The 13590-nt window shown below is 32.9% G+C and overlaps 2 protein-coding genes across 5 annotated transcripts in view; one reads left to right on the top strand and one right to left on the bottom strand.

Annotated features, from left to right (window-relative positions):
- Positions 1–13590, bottom strand: part of si:dkey-201i24.3 (golgin subfamily A member 6-like protein 7) — a 306654-nt gene that overhangs the window by 12842 nt on the left and 280222 nt on the right. For 2 of the 4 annotated variants that reach the window (XM_051127694.1, XM_051127695.1), the window contains exon 2: positions 1899–2006. In XM_051127694.1, the coding sequence (XP_050983651.1) occupies positions 1899–2006 (108 nt within the window). Of the gene's footprint in view, positions 1–1898; positions 2007–8865; positions 9679–10858; positions 10978–11056; positions 11602–13590 lie in introns of those variants that run through there. The other 2 variants (XM_051127692.1, XM_051127693.1) reach the window with 2 other exon arrangements.
- On the top strand, positions 4929–5772 carry LOC127176670 (phospholipase A and acyltransferase 3). Its single transcript, XM_051128460.1, has 3 exons — positions 4929–5071; positions 5188–5456; positions 5656–5772. Exons 1-3 carry the CDS (start codon positions 5029–5031, stop codon positions 5770–5772), a joined length of 429 nt encoding a protein of 142 aa, XP_050984417.1. The 5' UTR covers positions 4929–5028.

Genomic DNA, 13590 nt, shown 5'->3' with positions numbered 1-13590 from the left:
CCGCCAAATGCCTCGTCTTGCCTCGGCCAATCAGAGTGGCGTTTATGATGATGTGCTCGTTTCAGCCAATCAGAGTGATGCTGACTGGTTTTTGCCTGGTTGAAATCCTCCTTGATCAAAGAACTTATATTGTTGCCTAGCTTGATAGAGAGCTGTCTGTCCTTGACTTTTTTGCAGCTGTTGGTTCTTTTTAAGATAGGAATAAGGTGGATAGGCTAGGCTACCATGATTTTTTTTTAATATAAAATATATAAATTCATATAAATATAATTTATATATATATATATATATATATATATATATATATATATATATATATATATATAATATAATATAAAATAAAAATAAAATAAATAACTTGATTATAGGCTACTTTAAATAAAATAAAAACTGTTAAAGGAAAACAGGAAAATGTAAAAAAAACAAACAAACAAACAAACAAAAAAAATATGGGCTACCAAATAAATAAATAGTAATACAGATAATAAATCTTGTTTGTTTATAAATAATCTGTATTCATATATATAATCATGTTGATAGGCTCTATTTTGTAAAACACATTTACTGCAACTGCCATAGACGTCCAAATGACGTCCAAAAAAACCCAGATCAAATGTTGAACGTCAAAATGACGTCCAAGTTGGGTAATGGATAGACGTCCAAATAGTGGACCTAGTTTGGACGTCGAATAGATGTTCAGAATTGGTCGGACCGACGGACCCAATATAGACATGATCTGCACGTCTATCCGACGTCCAATGTGTATATCACAACTGCCATAGACGTCCAAATGACGTCCAAAAAAAATAAGCCAGATTAGGTCAAATGTTGAACGTCAAAATGACGTCCAAGTTGGGTAATGGATAGACGTCCAAATAGTGGACCTAGTTTGGACGTCGAATAGATGTCCATAATTGGTCATGGACCGACGGACCCAATATAGACATGATCTGCACGTCTATCCGACGTCCAATGTTTAGTGGGAACGACTAGAGGCAGCTCTATTAAAAACCCACACGTCTACATTGAAGTTTGTAAAGCATCTTATAGCTACGCGTTTCCATAAATTCAGCTTTTACAACTGTCACGTAACGTGGAGAGATGTCCATCTTTTTCCTCTGAAACACATCAAAGAATTTATTGATATATTGATTGATATATTTTTATGTTATGTGAAAAGCCAACCTTTCTTCATCCGGCAGATATTGTTGCTTCTGGGCTGTGCATTGAAAATCACAGAAAGCCTACAAAATACCTCGTGACGCATGTGTATTTTCCTCATCTAAAATATTAAATATGTTCATAGACCAATACTTGTCTGGACTCTATTTTCAGGGGTTCAGAAAAACGTAAAGTGATGGTTCAATATATTGGTTATGAATACATTTTATGAGAATTCATGTTTCAGGTTTTGAGTGGGAATGTTATGTGCATAATCTTTGACGTACTTGATTTTATGTACAAAGTTGTGATGGTAGTTTTTGAAACACTGCAAAAATGCACATTTTTCAAACCTGTTTTTGTGAAAGTTCATTATGTAATTGTGTGCTCCCCATTTTATTGTATGATTGTAATGTTTCATTTACTGACCTTTATAAATAGATAAAAAAAAATTGGGCAGAACTGAGTTAAGTTTATTGTTCCGGCCCTCTACAACCGCCCAAGTTTCTCATGCGGCCCCTTGGGAAAATTAATTCCCCACCCCTGCGTTACAGTTACGTCACCTGCTGCTGTGCGCGCGTTATGAACTCACCTGAAAGCCACAATAATAACTGTTAAAGGTCTAAAAACAGACTGACCAATCAAAAGCACACACAGTGGTGAATAGAAAGAAAATGTTGGTATAAAATACATATACATTATATTTGTTGATGTCTGTTATTTCTCATGTGTTTCACCTGCTCCTCCTGTAATTCTCTCTCCATCTTCATCAGTTCATTCTCGATCAGTTTCTGGTGAGTCTCTCTCAGTCTCATCCTGCGCTCCAGGAGTTTCTCATGATCCGCCTGAGAGACAAACACATTCACACACATCTGAAAAGTTCTTATATGCTTATTTATGAGGTCGATAACATTGCATGCGCAATGATACAGTTCCCAACAGGTGCATGAACCTTTATAAGAACTTCACGTCCAATATTGTACCCAAATGTCTAAAAAGTACAAAAAAGTCTTAAGGGCGACTCTATCCACACTGAATGTGTCTGATTGGTCCAGTAGGGCGATATATGCGCTGTCAGTTCAGAAAAACATACAGCATCACTGCGACATACAAAGGCTACTTGTAAGAATACCCTTATTGCTTACTTATTACTTATGAAATGGCATGGGTTGTTCAAAGCGTGCACCGTAGAGTGCAAACTTTGTTTGTTAGTATGTTTTAGGAAGACCGACGTGTGGAGTTGCTTGTTTATTTCCGATGTTTTAAAGTGAATTTATTTACGATAGCCTTCACATTAATGTACATACAGTGTGATTGTGATTTATGTTAGATAATGAGAGTTTTGGGTCATTCCAGCTGGAATCATCAAATGGTCCCCACCTGACCCCCTCAGATTTGTCTGAAAAAAAATCTATGTGATGGGTAATATGCCCAATAGATCATATACAAAATTTCAGATCTCTACTGTACATACTTTTTTTTTTTTTTACAAAAATCTGTAAAAAAGTTTGTTTTTCACCCCGTTTTGGCATCACTGTCTGAGTGACCATGTTCAGACTAAAATATCTCCAGAACTATTTGTGCCAGGTCCATGAAATTTTCTGGGCTAAGAGTCCTAGTCCAGAACTGCATGAATTACAACTCATAGCATTGTTACTGAATTTACACCTGAATGCTGGCCCTCTACTTCTCTTTGAAACTATTACTTTATGGGTTTCAGATGTCCATAGAAACTTCAATTTTCAATGTATAAGCATCAAACTTGGTAAATGGTCTGATATGTACCATGTCTTTCACATCCTTTGACATCAGACAATAGAGTCTTATGGATGTTGAGATATTAAGGTCCAAAAATTGAAAAAAACTCATTTACACCAATGTTCAGAGCAATATTTCCCATGAATGACACCAGGTGTGAACATGAAACTTTTTTTTTTTTGAAAGAGCATGTTCTTATTGATAAAATATAAAAAAATTGGGATGGGGTTTTGCCTCATTTTTCTGTAATAATTTTTTTAAAAAATCTTTGTGTTACATTCACAACTACTGTAGTACCAGCTATTTTGAACTCATATGCCTAAATTAATGCTATAATGCAGCATTCCATTGTGCTCGGGACTCGGGGAAATCCGACCTCCACCCCGGGAAAGTGCAATGGAACGGCCACTTAAGTTGGGGTTCCGAAACACACACGGGCCAGTTCAGTGCAGACCGAGTCGGTTGGAATTATCCATAGGCATCCATATTTTTGCCAACTGTTACAATGGAACGCATTTAAGACGGACATCGGGAGAACTAACTCGGATTCACCGACTACCGACGTTCAGTGGAATGCAACATAAGTACCTAATCTTGATGTTCCACCCAATCCAGTGAATAATACATCCATTTTCATTTGTATTTGTATTTTGTATTTTTTGTATAAGTGGAACATTAAAAAATTCTGTTGAAATGCCCATACCAAGTTGAATAGCAAAAGTGAACAACAGGATCAGTGACGAAACTCTGAGTTTTAAAAAAATCATTACAGAAAAATGAGGCAAAACCCCATCCTAATTTTTTTATATTTTATCAATAACAATATGCTCTTTCAAAAAAACAAGTTTTATGTTCACACCTAGTGTCATTCATGGGAAATATTGCTCTGAACATTGGTGTAAATGAGTTTTTTTCCATTTTTGGACCTTAATATCTCAACATCCATCAGACTCTATTGTCTGATATCAAAGGATGTGAAAGACATGGTACATATCAGACCATTTACCAAGTTTGATGCTTATACATTGAAAATTGAGGTTTCTATGGACATCTGAAAACCCTTAAAGTAATAGTTTCAAAAAAAGTAGAGGGCCAGCATTCAGGTGTAAATTCAGTAACAATGCTGTGAGTTGTAATTCATGCAGTTCTGGACTAGGACTCTTAGCCCAGAAAATTTCATGGACCTGGCACAAATAGTTCTGGAGATATTTCAGTCTGAACATGGTCACTCAGACTGTGATGCCAAAACGGGGTGAAAAACAAACTTTTTTACAGATTTTTTGTGAAAAATGTACGCACAGTAGAGATCTGAAATTTTGTATATGATCTATTGGGCATATTACCCATCACACAGATTTTGTTCAGACAGATCTGAGGAGGTCAGGTGGGGAACTTTTCCAAAATTTGATGATTCCAGCTGGAATGACTCTTTTGAATTGTCGCATAAAAATGTTTTGTGTTTTTTTCTAATAGGATCAAAGTGAAAGTTTGGTATTGCCATGGCCGAGGTAGGCTAAATATTTTAATGACCTCAAACAAATGGAAAGAATAGATTTTCTCAATAGATTTTTTTACACCCTCAGATATTCAAATAGTTGTTTCTCGGCCAAATGTTGTCCTAACAAACCATACATCAGTGGAAACCTTATTTATGCAGCTTTCAGATGATAAATAAATCTCAATTTCAAAAAATACCCTTATGACTGTTTGTGGTCCAGATATGTGTTTGCATATAGTTTAATTTTCTGGATTTTACCTATCCTATTAACAAGTGTGTTATGTCAGTTCAACAGTATATTACATTTCTGACAGATTAAAACAGTGATGGGGAACCTTGATCTTGGAGGGCCGGTGTCCCTGCATAGTTTAGCTCCAACCATGAAAAAAAAAAAAAAACAACCTGTATCCTGAAGACCTTGATTAGCTTGTTCAGGTGTGTTTGATTAGGGTTGGAGCTAAACTCTGCAGGGACACCAGCCCTCAAGGATCAATGTTCCCCACCCCTGGATTAAAAAAAAAAGTATTTATTTATTTATTTTCAAGTCTACTAAAAAGCCAAAGGAAGGAGACCTCATTGAAATCCTCCGGGGCTTATACCAGCACTGGGCTATGTATGTTGGGAAAGGTTATGTGATTCACCTGGCACCACCCTGTGAGTATTTTACATGCCTCAAATGATATGTGTTGAGTTTCACTTGCACTGAATCAGAAAAATCCTGTTAACGTCTCATGATTGCTTTTACTTTTTAATTTCTTCTAACCCTACAGCTGAACACGCTCATGCTGGGGCCGGCAGTATGATGTCAGTACTACAGGGCAGAGCCACAGTGAAGAAAGAAAAACTTTGTGTAGTAGTTGGCGATAATAAGTATCGTATCAACAACACTCTGGATGAGAAATATGAGCCACGTTCTGTTAAAGAGATTCTAGAGGATGCACACAGTCTTTTGAATAAAGAAATTCCATATAGTGTGTTCACAAGGAACTGTGAGCACTTTGTTATAGAGCTCAGATATGGAAAACCAGAGTCCCGTCAGGTACAGTTGTTTGGCATGATCTGGCATATTAAAATAACTCACACAAGTACTGTAACTGAATTATAATACTCATAAATGTCTCAAAAATGCAAATCGGAGGATTACAGGGCTGTTTTTGGCAAAATATAATATATACACAAAATATATACAACTTTTCACACAATGAATTAATATAGATGATTTCTGTTTGTTCTAATAGGTGCGAGATGCATTGATGGCTGTTGATGCAGTGGCTGGTGTATGGACTGCCATTAGCGCTGCTTATGCTATTGTAAAATGTCTTGATTTAAAAGACAAAGAGGAGCAGGCAGAATGAACAGTCAGTAATGAAGAACTAAAGGAACTACATTATTTAAAGCCGATAAATTGTTTGGTGCATGTTATTTACTTTATGCAACTGAAACTTGGCAGCTGAACGAGCACAAATGGAGAGATACATAAATAGAATGTAAATTCTATTGTGGTGTAACGTTACTCAAGATTTTTAAGCACTTTTATATCTGTCTATTATAACCAAAATACAGAAAGCTGAACACTGTGGCCAGTGTTGGGGAGTAAAGTAACGGAGTTACATAATTTAATTACAAAATAAATGTAACTGCAATCTGTTACAGTTACTGAGAAAAAATATGCGTAATTAAATTAGTAATTAAATTAAATCACACACACATACAGATTTAATTGATTTCGACATTTCCAAATAGCAGGCAACTCACATGTGGACAAAGACAAATTAAATAACTCAGCAAGTGGATACATAAGAATATGAGAGGATAACTTAAGGAACTTATTTTCAATACCATCCAGTCCAACACCACTAGTCCCACTTAATTCATTAATAGCATCCTGAACTTCAATAGGTGAAATCAACCTAAATTTAAAAGAAGATAAATTATCATAAATAGCACCAGTATTCAAATAAGAGTCAGATACTAAAGTAGAACAAACTGATGAAAAATACTGATTAAATAACTGAGCAATCGACAAAGAATCATTTAATACTGTATTGTTAGCTCTAATTTGATTAACTGAAAGTTTACCTGAAGTACTGAATAAGTTTTTAATTTTATTCCAAAAATATTTAGAGTTCTTAAAATGCTGAGAAAGACCTGCTTTATAATAAGTAGATTTTGCATTTCGTACTTTTGTCTTACTCAAATTTCTCAACTGTCTATAAACTAATCCAACGGAGATGACTACCCCTAACCCTAATAGTTTTCCAGGGAGCATGCTTGTCCACAACATTAATAAATTCCCAAAGCATCTTGTACATCAGGAATTAAATAATATCTATCCCAATTTATAGAAATCAAATCATTTTTTTATATTGTTTGATTTTAATTAATCTAGAAGGGGATTTAGGTCATTGAATTTTCCATACACAAAATATAATAGAGTGATCACTAAAGCAGTCAGACATTACACCTGCCCTTAAAAATCTATGACGATGTGAAACAAGTATCCAATTAAGAAAAACAAATTGTTTCTTACAGTGTAGATTCATAAAGACAAATTATAGTTTGCGTTTCACTGGTTGATCACATTATGTAAATGTGTATCTGTATGTGGCTCTACTTGCAGTTTATTCAATTTCTTAATTACAAATTATATAATCAACTACACTGTAAAAAACAATTTGTTGAGTCAACTTAAAATAATTTGTAACCCGGCTGCCTTAAAATTTTAAGTTCAGTCAACTCAAAAAAAGTTTATTCAACTTGAAATGTTAAAAGTGACAACTTAGATATTTGAGTTGATTCAACTTAAAATTTTAAGGCAGCTGGGTTATTTACCCATCGGTTAAGTTTAGCAAACACAAATATCTAAGTTGTGACTTAGTACAACTTAACATTTCAAGTTAACTAAACTTATTTTAGTTGACTCAGCTTAAGATTTTAAGGCAGCAGGGTAACAAATTATTTTAAGCTGACTCAACAAATTGTGTTTTTTATTTATTACAGTGTAGTGTTTAACCAACTTATTTAAATAAAGCTGAAATAAAACTAGCTGAAATTAATATGTTTAAGTTAAAGTGCAAAAACTACAAAAAAAAAAAAAAAAAAAGCTAGAGTGTTTTCACGACACGTCATCAGTTGTTCATATTGGCGGTACGAAATGTAAACAATGCTACTGAACTGAATAAAACTTGCATATTTTGTTCAATATTGCTGCTGAAAATGGTCAGTTATTGCCATGTTTTGGGTACTAATTGGTCGGATTGGGAAAAACATTCGGGGTAACAGACTGACAAAAGTTACAACAATTCAAAGAGAAGAGTGCAAAAAACTGTCTAGAACAAAAAGCATTTGTGGTTGCCAAACTGAACCAGGATTTTCAGGGCAAGAATCTTGACAACATTCATGTTTGCTCGTATCATTTCCAGTCAGGTAGGTGAAATATTAGGCTAGTATCTTTTACCACCTATTAACATTAGTTTGTCAAAATATACTTAGTCCTGCTTACTAAGTCCTGATTTAGCAGCTTCTACATGTTTTTCCCGTGGTTTATACAGAATAAATTAGCAGAACAATGTATTAGTAGTACATTAACCATACAATAAGTGCTGTTGAAGTATTGCCACTCATCCGGGTAACTAATCAAACTGTGACGTAAATGCAAACCCTCTATATATATATATATATATATATATATATATATATATATATATATATATATATATATATATATATATATATATATATATATATAAATAAAAACACAAAAACTGTCAAAAAAAATTACTAAAACTAAAATGACTAAAATTGTTAATTTAAATAAAGCTGAAATGAAACAAAATACTAATTTTAGATTAACAATGACAAATAGAAATGTTGCCTTGGCAGCTAACTGAAATAAATAAGTTCATGTGCAAAAAGTGCAAAAAAAAAAAAAGTTAAATAAATAAAAAATGACAACTAAATAAAATGACTAAAACTCAAATTAAAATGACAACTGAAAATATTAAATAAAAGCTCTATGCTGCATCCCAGTGTTATACTACACCCTTAAAGTATGTACTCTTTTGGTGAAGAAAAACTACACACTTTTGAGTATGTAGTAGAAGAGTAGGCAAGCTTTGGGACATACTATCACGTCACACAACTGCGTCTTTACCCTGTCACAGTAAACTGGCCTGTCGATCATTTTGTCACAATCAACATCCTCCACATTTAATTTAATTTCTTACTGCTGTATTGAAGAGAAAAAAAGTATCACGTTTATCTGCCAGTCGTGGGTCTTTCATGCCGAAAACTCTGCTCATATTTTCTGCATAATGATGCATTTAAAAGTTAATGACCAAATGGATGTTTATAAAACTTAATATTGCTGTTGCAGATGAAATATAACACAGATAACATTAAAGGAGAAGTCCACTTCCAAAACAAAGATTCACATATAATGTACTCACCCCCTTGTAATCCAAGATGTTCATGTCTTTCTTTCTTCAGTCGTAAAGAAATTATATTTTTTGAGGAAAACATTTCAAGATTTTTCTCCATATAGGGGACTGATATGGTGCCCCGATTTTGAACTTCCAAAAGGCAGTTTAAATGTGGCTTTAAACGATCCCAGTCTTATCTGTCATGACTGACACGGGAGACTCAAATGCAGGGAAAAAATAAGTTTATTGAGGAAAAGGAATAAAACACAATGTACAAGAAAAAAGTCCACCCAGCGCTCCTCCCTGGAGACAAACTGGGGAAAGCAGAAAGAGAAACAAAGGCTAAACCAAAAAACACGGGGAGAGAAACTCAACCCGTCCAGCAAAACTCACAGCGGATGAAGGAGCACGGGGAGCGAGCAGTCACAGCAAGAAAAACAGATAATCTTCGGGGAGCGATCTCGACCCGGCACGAGGAAACACGCAGAGGATGAAGATACACGGGGAGCGAAACTCGACCCGGCATTGAACAATCACAGCTGAAAAAAACAGAGAATTCTCAGGGAGCGATCTCGACCCGGCACGAGGAAGCACACTGAGGATGAAACGACACCGAATGCAGAGCTGCAAAACCATCAAGCAGGCAAAAGGGAACGCCAGCGGGTTCAATGGGCAAAGAGCAAAAATAATAAAAGCAAAAGAAACGGAGATGAATAGTAGAGAATTAACAGGACAAGACGAGACTTGGCAAGAGATCAAAACGGACTGACACAGGACAGATGGGGACGAGAGTTTAAATAGAGAGGGTAGAAATTAGCAGAGATCGAAAACAGGTGTGAATGTGAAAATGGAAAACGAGAAACAGCTGGAGGAAGACACGGGGCGGGGAGAGTGACGTAGTCACAGCGCACGTGGCGAGATGACAACACAGACAGGAAAACCCCGACAGAGCCAGGATCACGACACTTATCTAGTGTAACGATCTGTTATTTTAATAAAAAAAAAACATACAATTTAAATACTTTTTACTCTCAAACACTCGTCTTGCCTTCAAAAATCATTTCAAAATCATCCTACATCGCTGCAGACGTTCCGACCCAGTGTTTGCAAAGTGAACATGCAAAGAAGATCAAACACCCTCAACAAAAAAGGTAAAACAGCGATATAGGACGATTTTGAAGTTGAGGGAGAACATGAGTTTTTCGACATACCCTAACTGTCACGAACCGGAACAAAAACAGTCCAGGCAGAGTAAGACAAGACGAGTGTTTGGCATTAAAAAGTATAGAAATTGTATTATTTTTATGAAAATAAAATGGTTACGCTAGATAAGACCCTTCTTTTTCGATTTCGATTCGATTTTTACAACTACACTTGGGATCGTTTGAGGCCGCATTTAAACTGTATTTTGGAAGTTCAAAATCGGGGCACCAAATCAGTCCATTATATGGAGAAAAATGCTGAAATGTTTTCCTCAAAAAACATAATTTCTTTACGACTGAAGAAAGAAAGACATGAACATCTTGGATGACAAGGGGGTGAGTACATTATATGTGAATCTTTACTTTGGAAGTGGATTTCTCCTTTAAATAAATATTTTTTACCAGGTTTAATGTTGATTATTAGTAACTCAAACCCTTTTTTTTAAACATCTCTACATAACCGCCGGTCGTGCACATCTGCCATGTTTGTAGTTTTTTCAACATTTTATTTGTGTTTGTAGCTCTGGAACGAATCCTTTGCCAAAGTGCAATGAATTGTGGGCAATATTAGCTATTAGAGTGTGCACGGATCCACACTTCAAAAATCGACCTGAAATAGTAGACCACTTTTGACACACTCTTTTTCAGCATACTATGCTTTGAGACACACTTATTGTAATCTCACATACTATTTAGGATGGATATGAACATTGGGACGCAGGTCTAGAGCAAATGAGGAACAAGTTAGATGATTAACTGTTATCAGGTGTCAGCAGTGGATTGAGTTTCTCCACCGTGTCTCCTGATTGGTCACTCACCGTGCTGGTGGCGTGTGATTGGCTGGAATCTCTATGTGTCTCCTGTAATCTGATCTCCTCTTTCAGCTGTGTGATGCGGTTCACTCTCTCCTGATTCCTTTGGACGCTGCTCCTGCCATCTGACATCATCATCATCATCATCATCAGCATTATCATCATCCTCATGTGACAGACTGATGTGAGTTTCCTCATGCCTACCGGTAAGATGCAAGTCCATTTCCTGTCTGAGGAGGTCCTGCAGGTCCCTCTTCCTGTCTGCTGTCTTACACTCCTCGTCGGCTCTTCCTCCAACAACCACCTACAACACAAACACGCACACACATGCTAGAAATCAGCCCAGTCAACATTAAACTCATATTTCGCACAAAAAAAATTGAGCAGAAATGCGTGAGATTGATGAGATTCGGAGTGTGTTGTTACTCACAGACGAGTCCATGTTTGTGTGTCGAACGGCTCTGAACTGAAGATCAGTGTGTGTGTGCTTGTGTTTCACTCTCTTCAAATATTCATTAGTGTTCACTTTCACCTGTGTGCATCTAAATGTGTTGCATTTAAGGTTACTATAGTCAGGGTTGCCAAGTTTTCACAACAAAAACCTGGCCAATTGCTATTTAAAACGAGCCCAATTGTGTTTCAGAAGGGGGTCCCCCAGTAAAAATCACATTCTGAGGAGTAAAATACATATTTTTTGGCGTTATTGGGGTCGCTTCAACTCGCTGACATGAAAAACAACCCGCGGACCACAGACAAGACCACAGACTTGGCAACACTGACTCTAGTTGACTAAAATATATATCTTTACTATATCATTTTTAATTTTTATTATATTATTATTTTTAGATTTTTATTTGAGTTAAATTTGTAATTTCATTGTGGATTTTTGTCTATATGATAAGCTAAAAAAAAAGCTAAATAGAAATATTTGTGTAATAAAACAGATTAGTTTGTATTATTAAAATACGTTTTTATTGTTTTTATTTCAGTTTCATGTATTTGTATAGTTTATATATTTATGTAGTAATTTTATGTATATTTTGTACTTTCAATTTATTCATTGTTTTTTTTTTAAATATACAAATAAAAACAGTAACAAATGTAATATTTAAAGAGAGTATGTGTGTTTTAAAATAAATATACAAAGTTAAAAAGTATTAAATATTAAAATTAGAAAAAAAAATATATTATCAACTTTAACTCAAATTAAAATTAAAATGGAAAGTCTAAAATAAAAAGTAATTTTAAAATAAATCAAGTTTTAAAAATTATATATATTTATGATAATATATAAGATGATAGAAACATACAAAACAAACAAACAAACAAACAAAAAACAATAAAAACCTATACAGACATTTAAAAGTCTAATTTTAAAAAGTATTAAATATTAAAATCAGAAAAAAATATGAATGTCAACTTTAACTCAAATAAAATTAAAATAGAAAATAATTAAATATATGTTTTAAAATAAATATATTTAATCAATATATAGTTAAAAAAGATATATATTTATAGTAATATGTAAGATGACTATAAAAAATATACAAAACTAAAAAAAAACTAAAAAAACAGACATTTAAAAGTGTAATTAAAAAAATACATTTTAGAAAAAAATATGAATGATAACTCTAACAAAAGATGTATATATATATATATATATATATATATATGATAATATATAAAATTACTATAGAAATATACAAAACAAACAAACAAACAAAAAACAATAAAGACCTACACAGACATTTAGTGTAATTAAAAAAAAAAATTAAATATTAAAATTAGAAAAAAATATGAATGACAAATTTAGCTTAAATTAATATGGAAAAGAAAAAGTAATTCAATATATGTCTTTTAAAATAAATATATCAGGTTAAAAAAAGATATATATAGTTATGATAATATATAAGATGACTATAGAAACAAATGAAAAAAAAATGGAAAAAATATGAATGACAACTTTAACTCAAATTAAAGTTAAAATGGAAAAATAAAATAAAAGTAATTCAATATGTGTGTCTTTAAATATATCAAGTTTAAAAATTATATATATTTATAATAATATATAAGATGACTATAGAAATATACACAACTGAATAAACAATAAAAACCTACACAGACATTTAAAAGTGTAATTTAATATATATATATATATATATATATATATATATTAAATTTATAAAAAATATGAATGACAACTTTAACTCAAATTAAAATTAAAATGGAAAATATAAAATAAAAAGTAATTCAATATGTGTTTTAAAACGAATATATCAAGTTTAAAAACTATATGTATTTATAATAATATATAAGATGACTATAAAAACAAAACCCTACACAGACATTTAACAGTGTAATTTAAAAATATATTAAATATTAAAATTAGAAAAAATATTAATGACAAATTTAACTCAAATTAAACTGGAAAATATAAAATTAAAATGTAATTCAATATGTGTGTTTTAAAATAAATATATCAGGTTATAAAAAGATATATATTTATGATAATATATAAGATGACTATAGAAATATACAAAACAAACAAACAAACAAACAAAAAACAAAACAATAAAAACCTATACAGACATTTAAATGTCTAATTTTAAAAAGTATTAAATATTAAAATCAGAAAAAAATACGAATGTCAACTTTAACTCAAATAAAATTGAAACAGAAAATAATTAAATATATGTGTTTTAAAATAAATATATCAAGTTAAAAAAGATATATATTTA

Source organism: Labeo rohita, chromosome 14, assembly GCF_022985175.1.
Source record: "Labeo rohita strain BAU-BD-2019 chromosome 14, IGBB_LRoh.1.0, whole genome shotgun sequence".
Taxonomy (NCBI): Eukaryota; Metazoa; Chordata; class Actinopteri; order Cypriniformes; family Cyprinidae; genus Labeo; species Labeo rohita.
The sequence above is the reverse complement of the archived record's forward strand: the minus strand, read 5'-3'. Positions and strand labels throughout refer to the sequence as shown.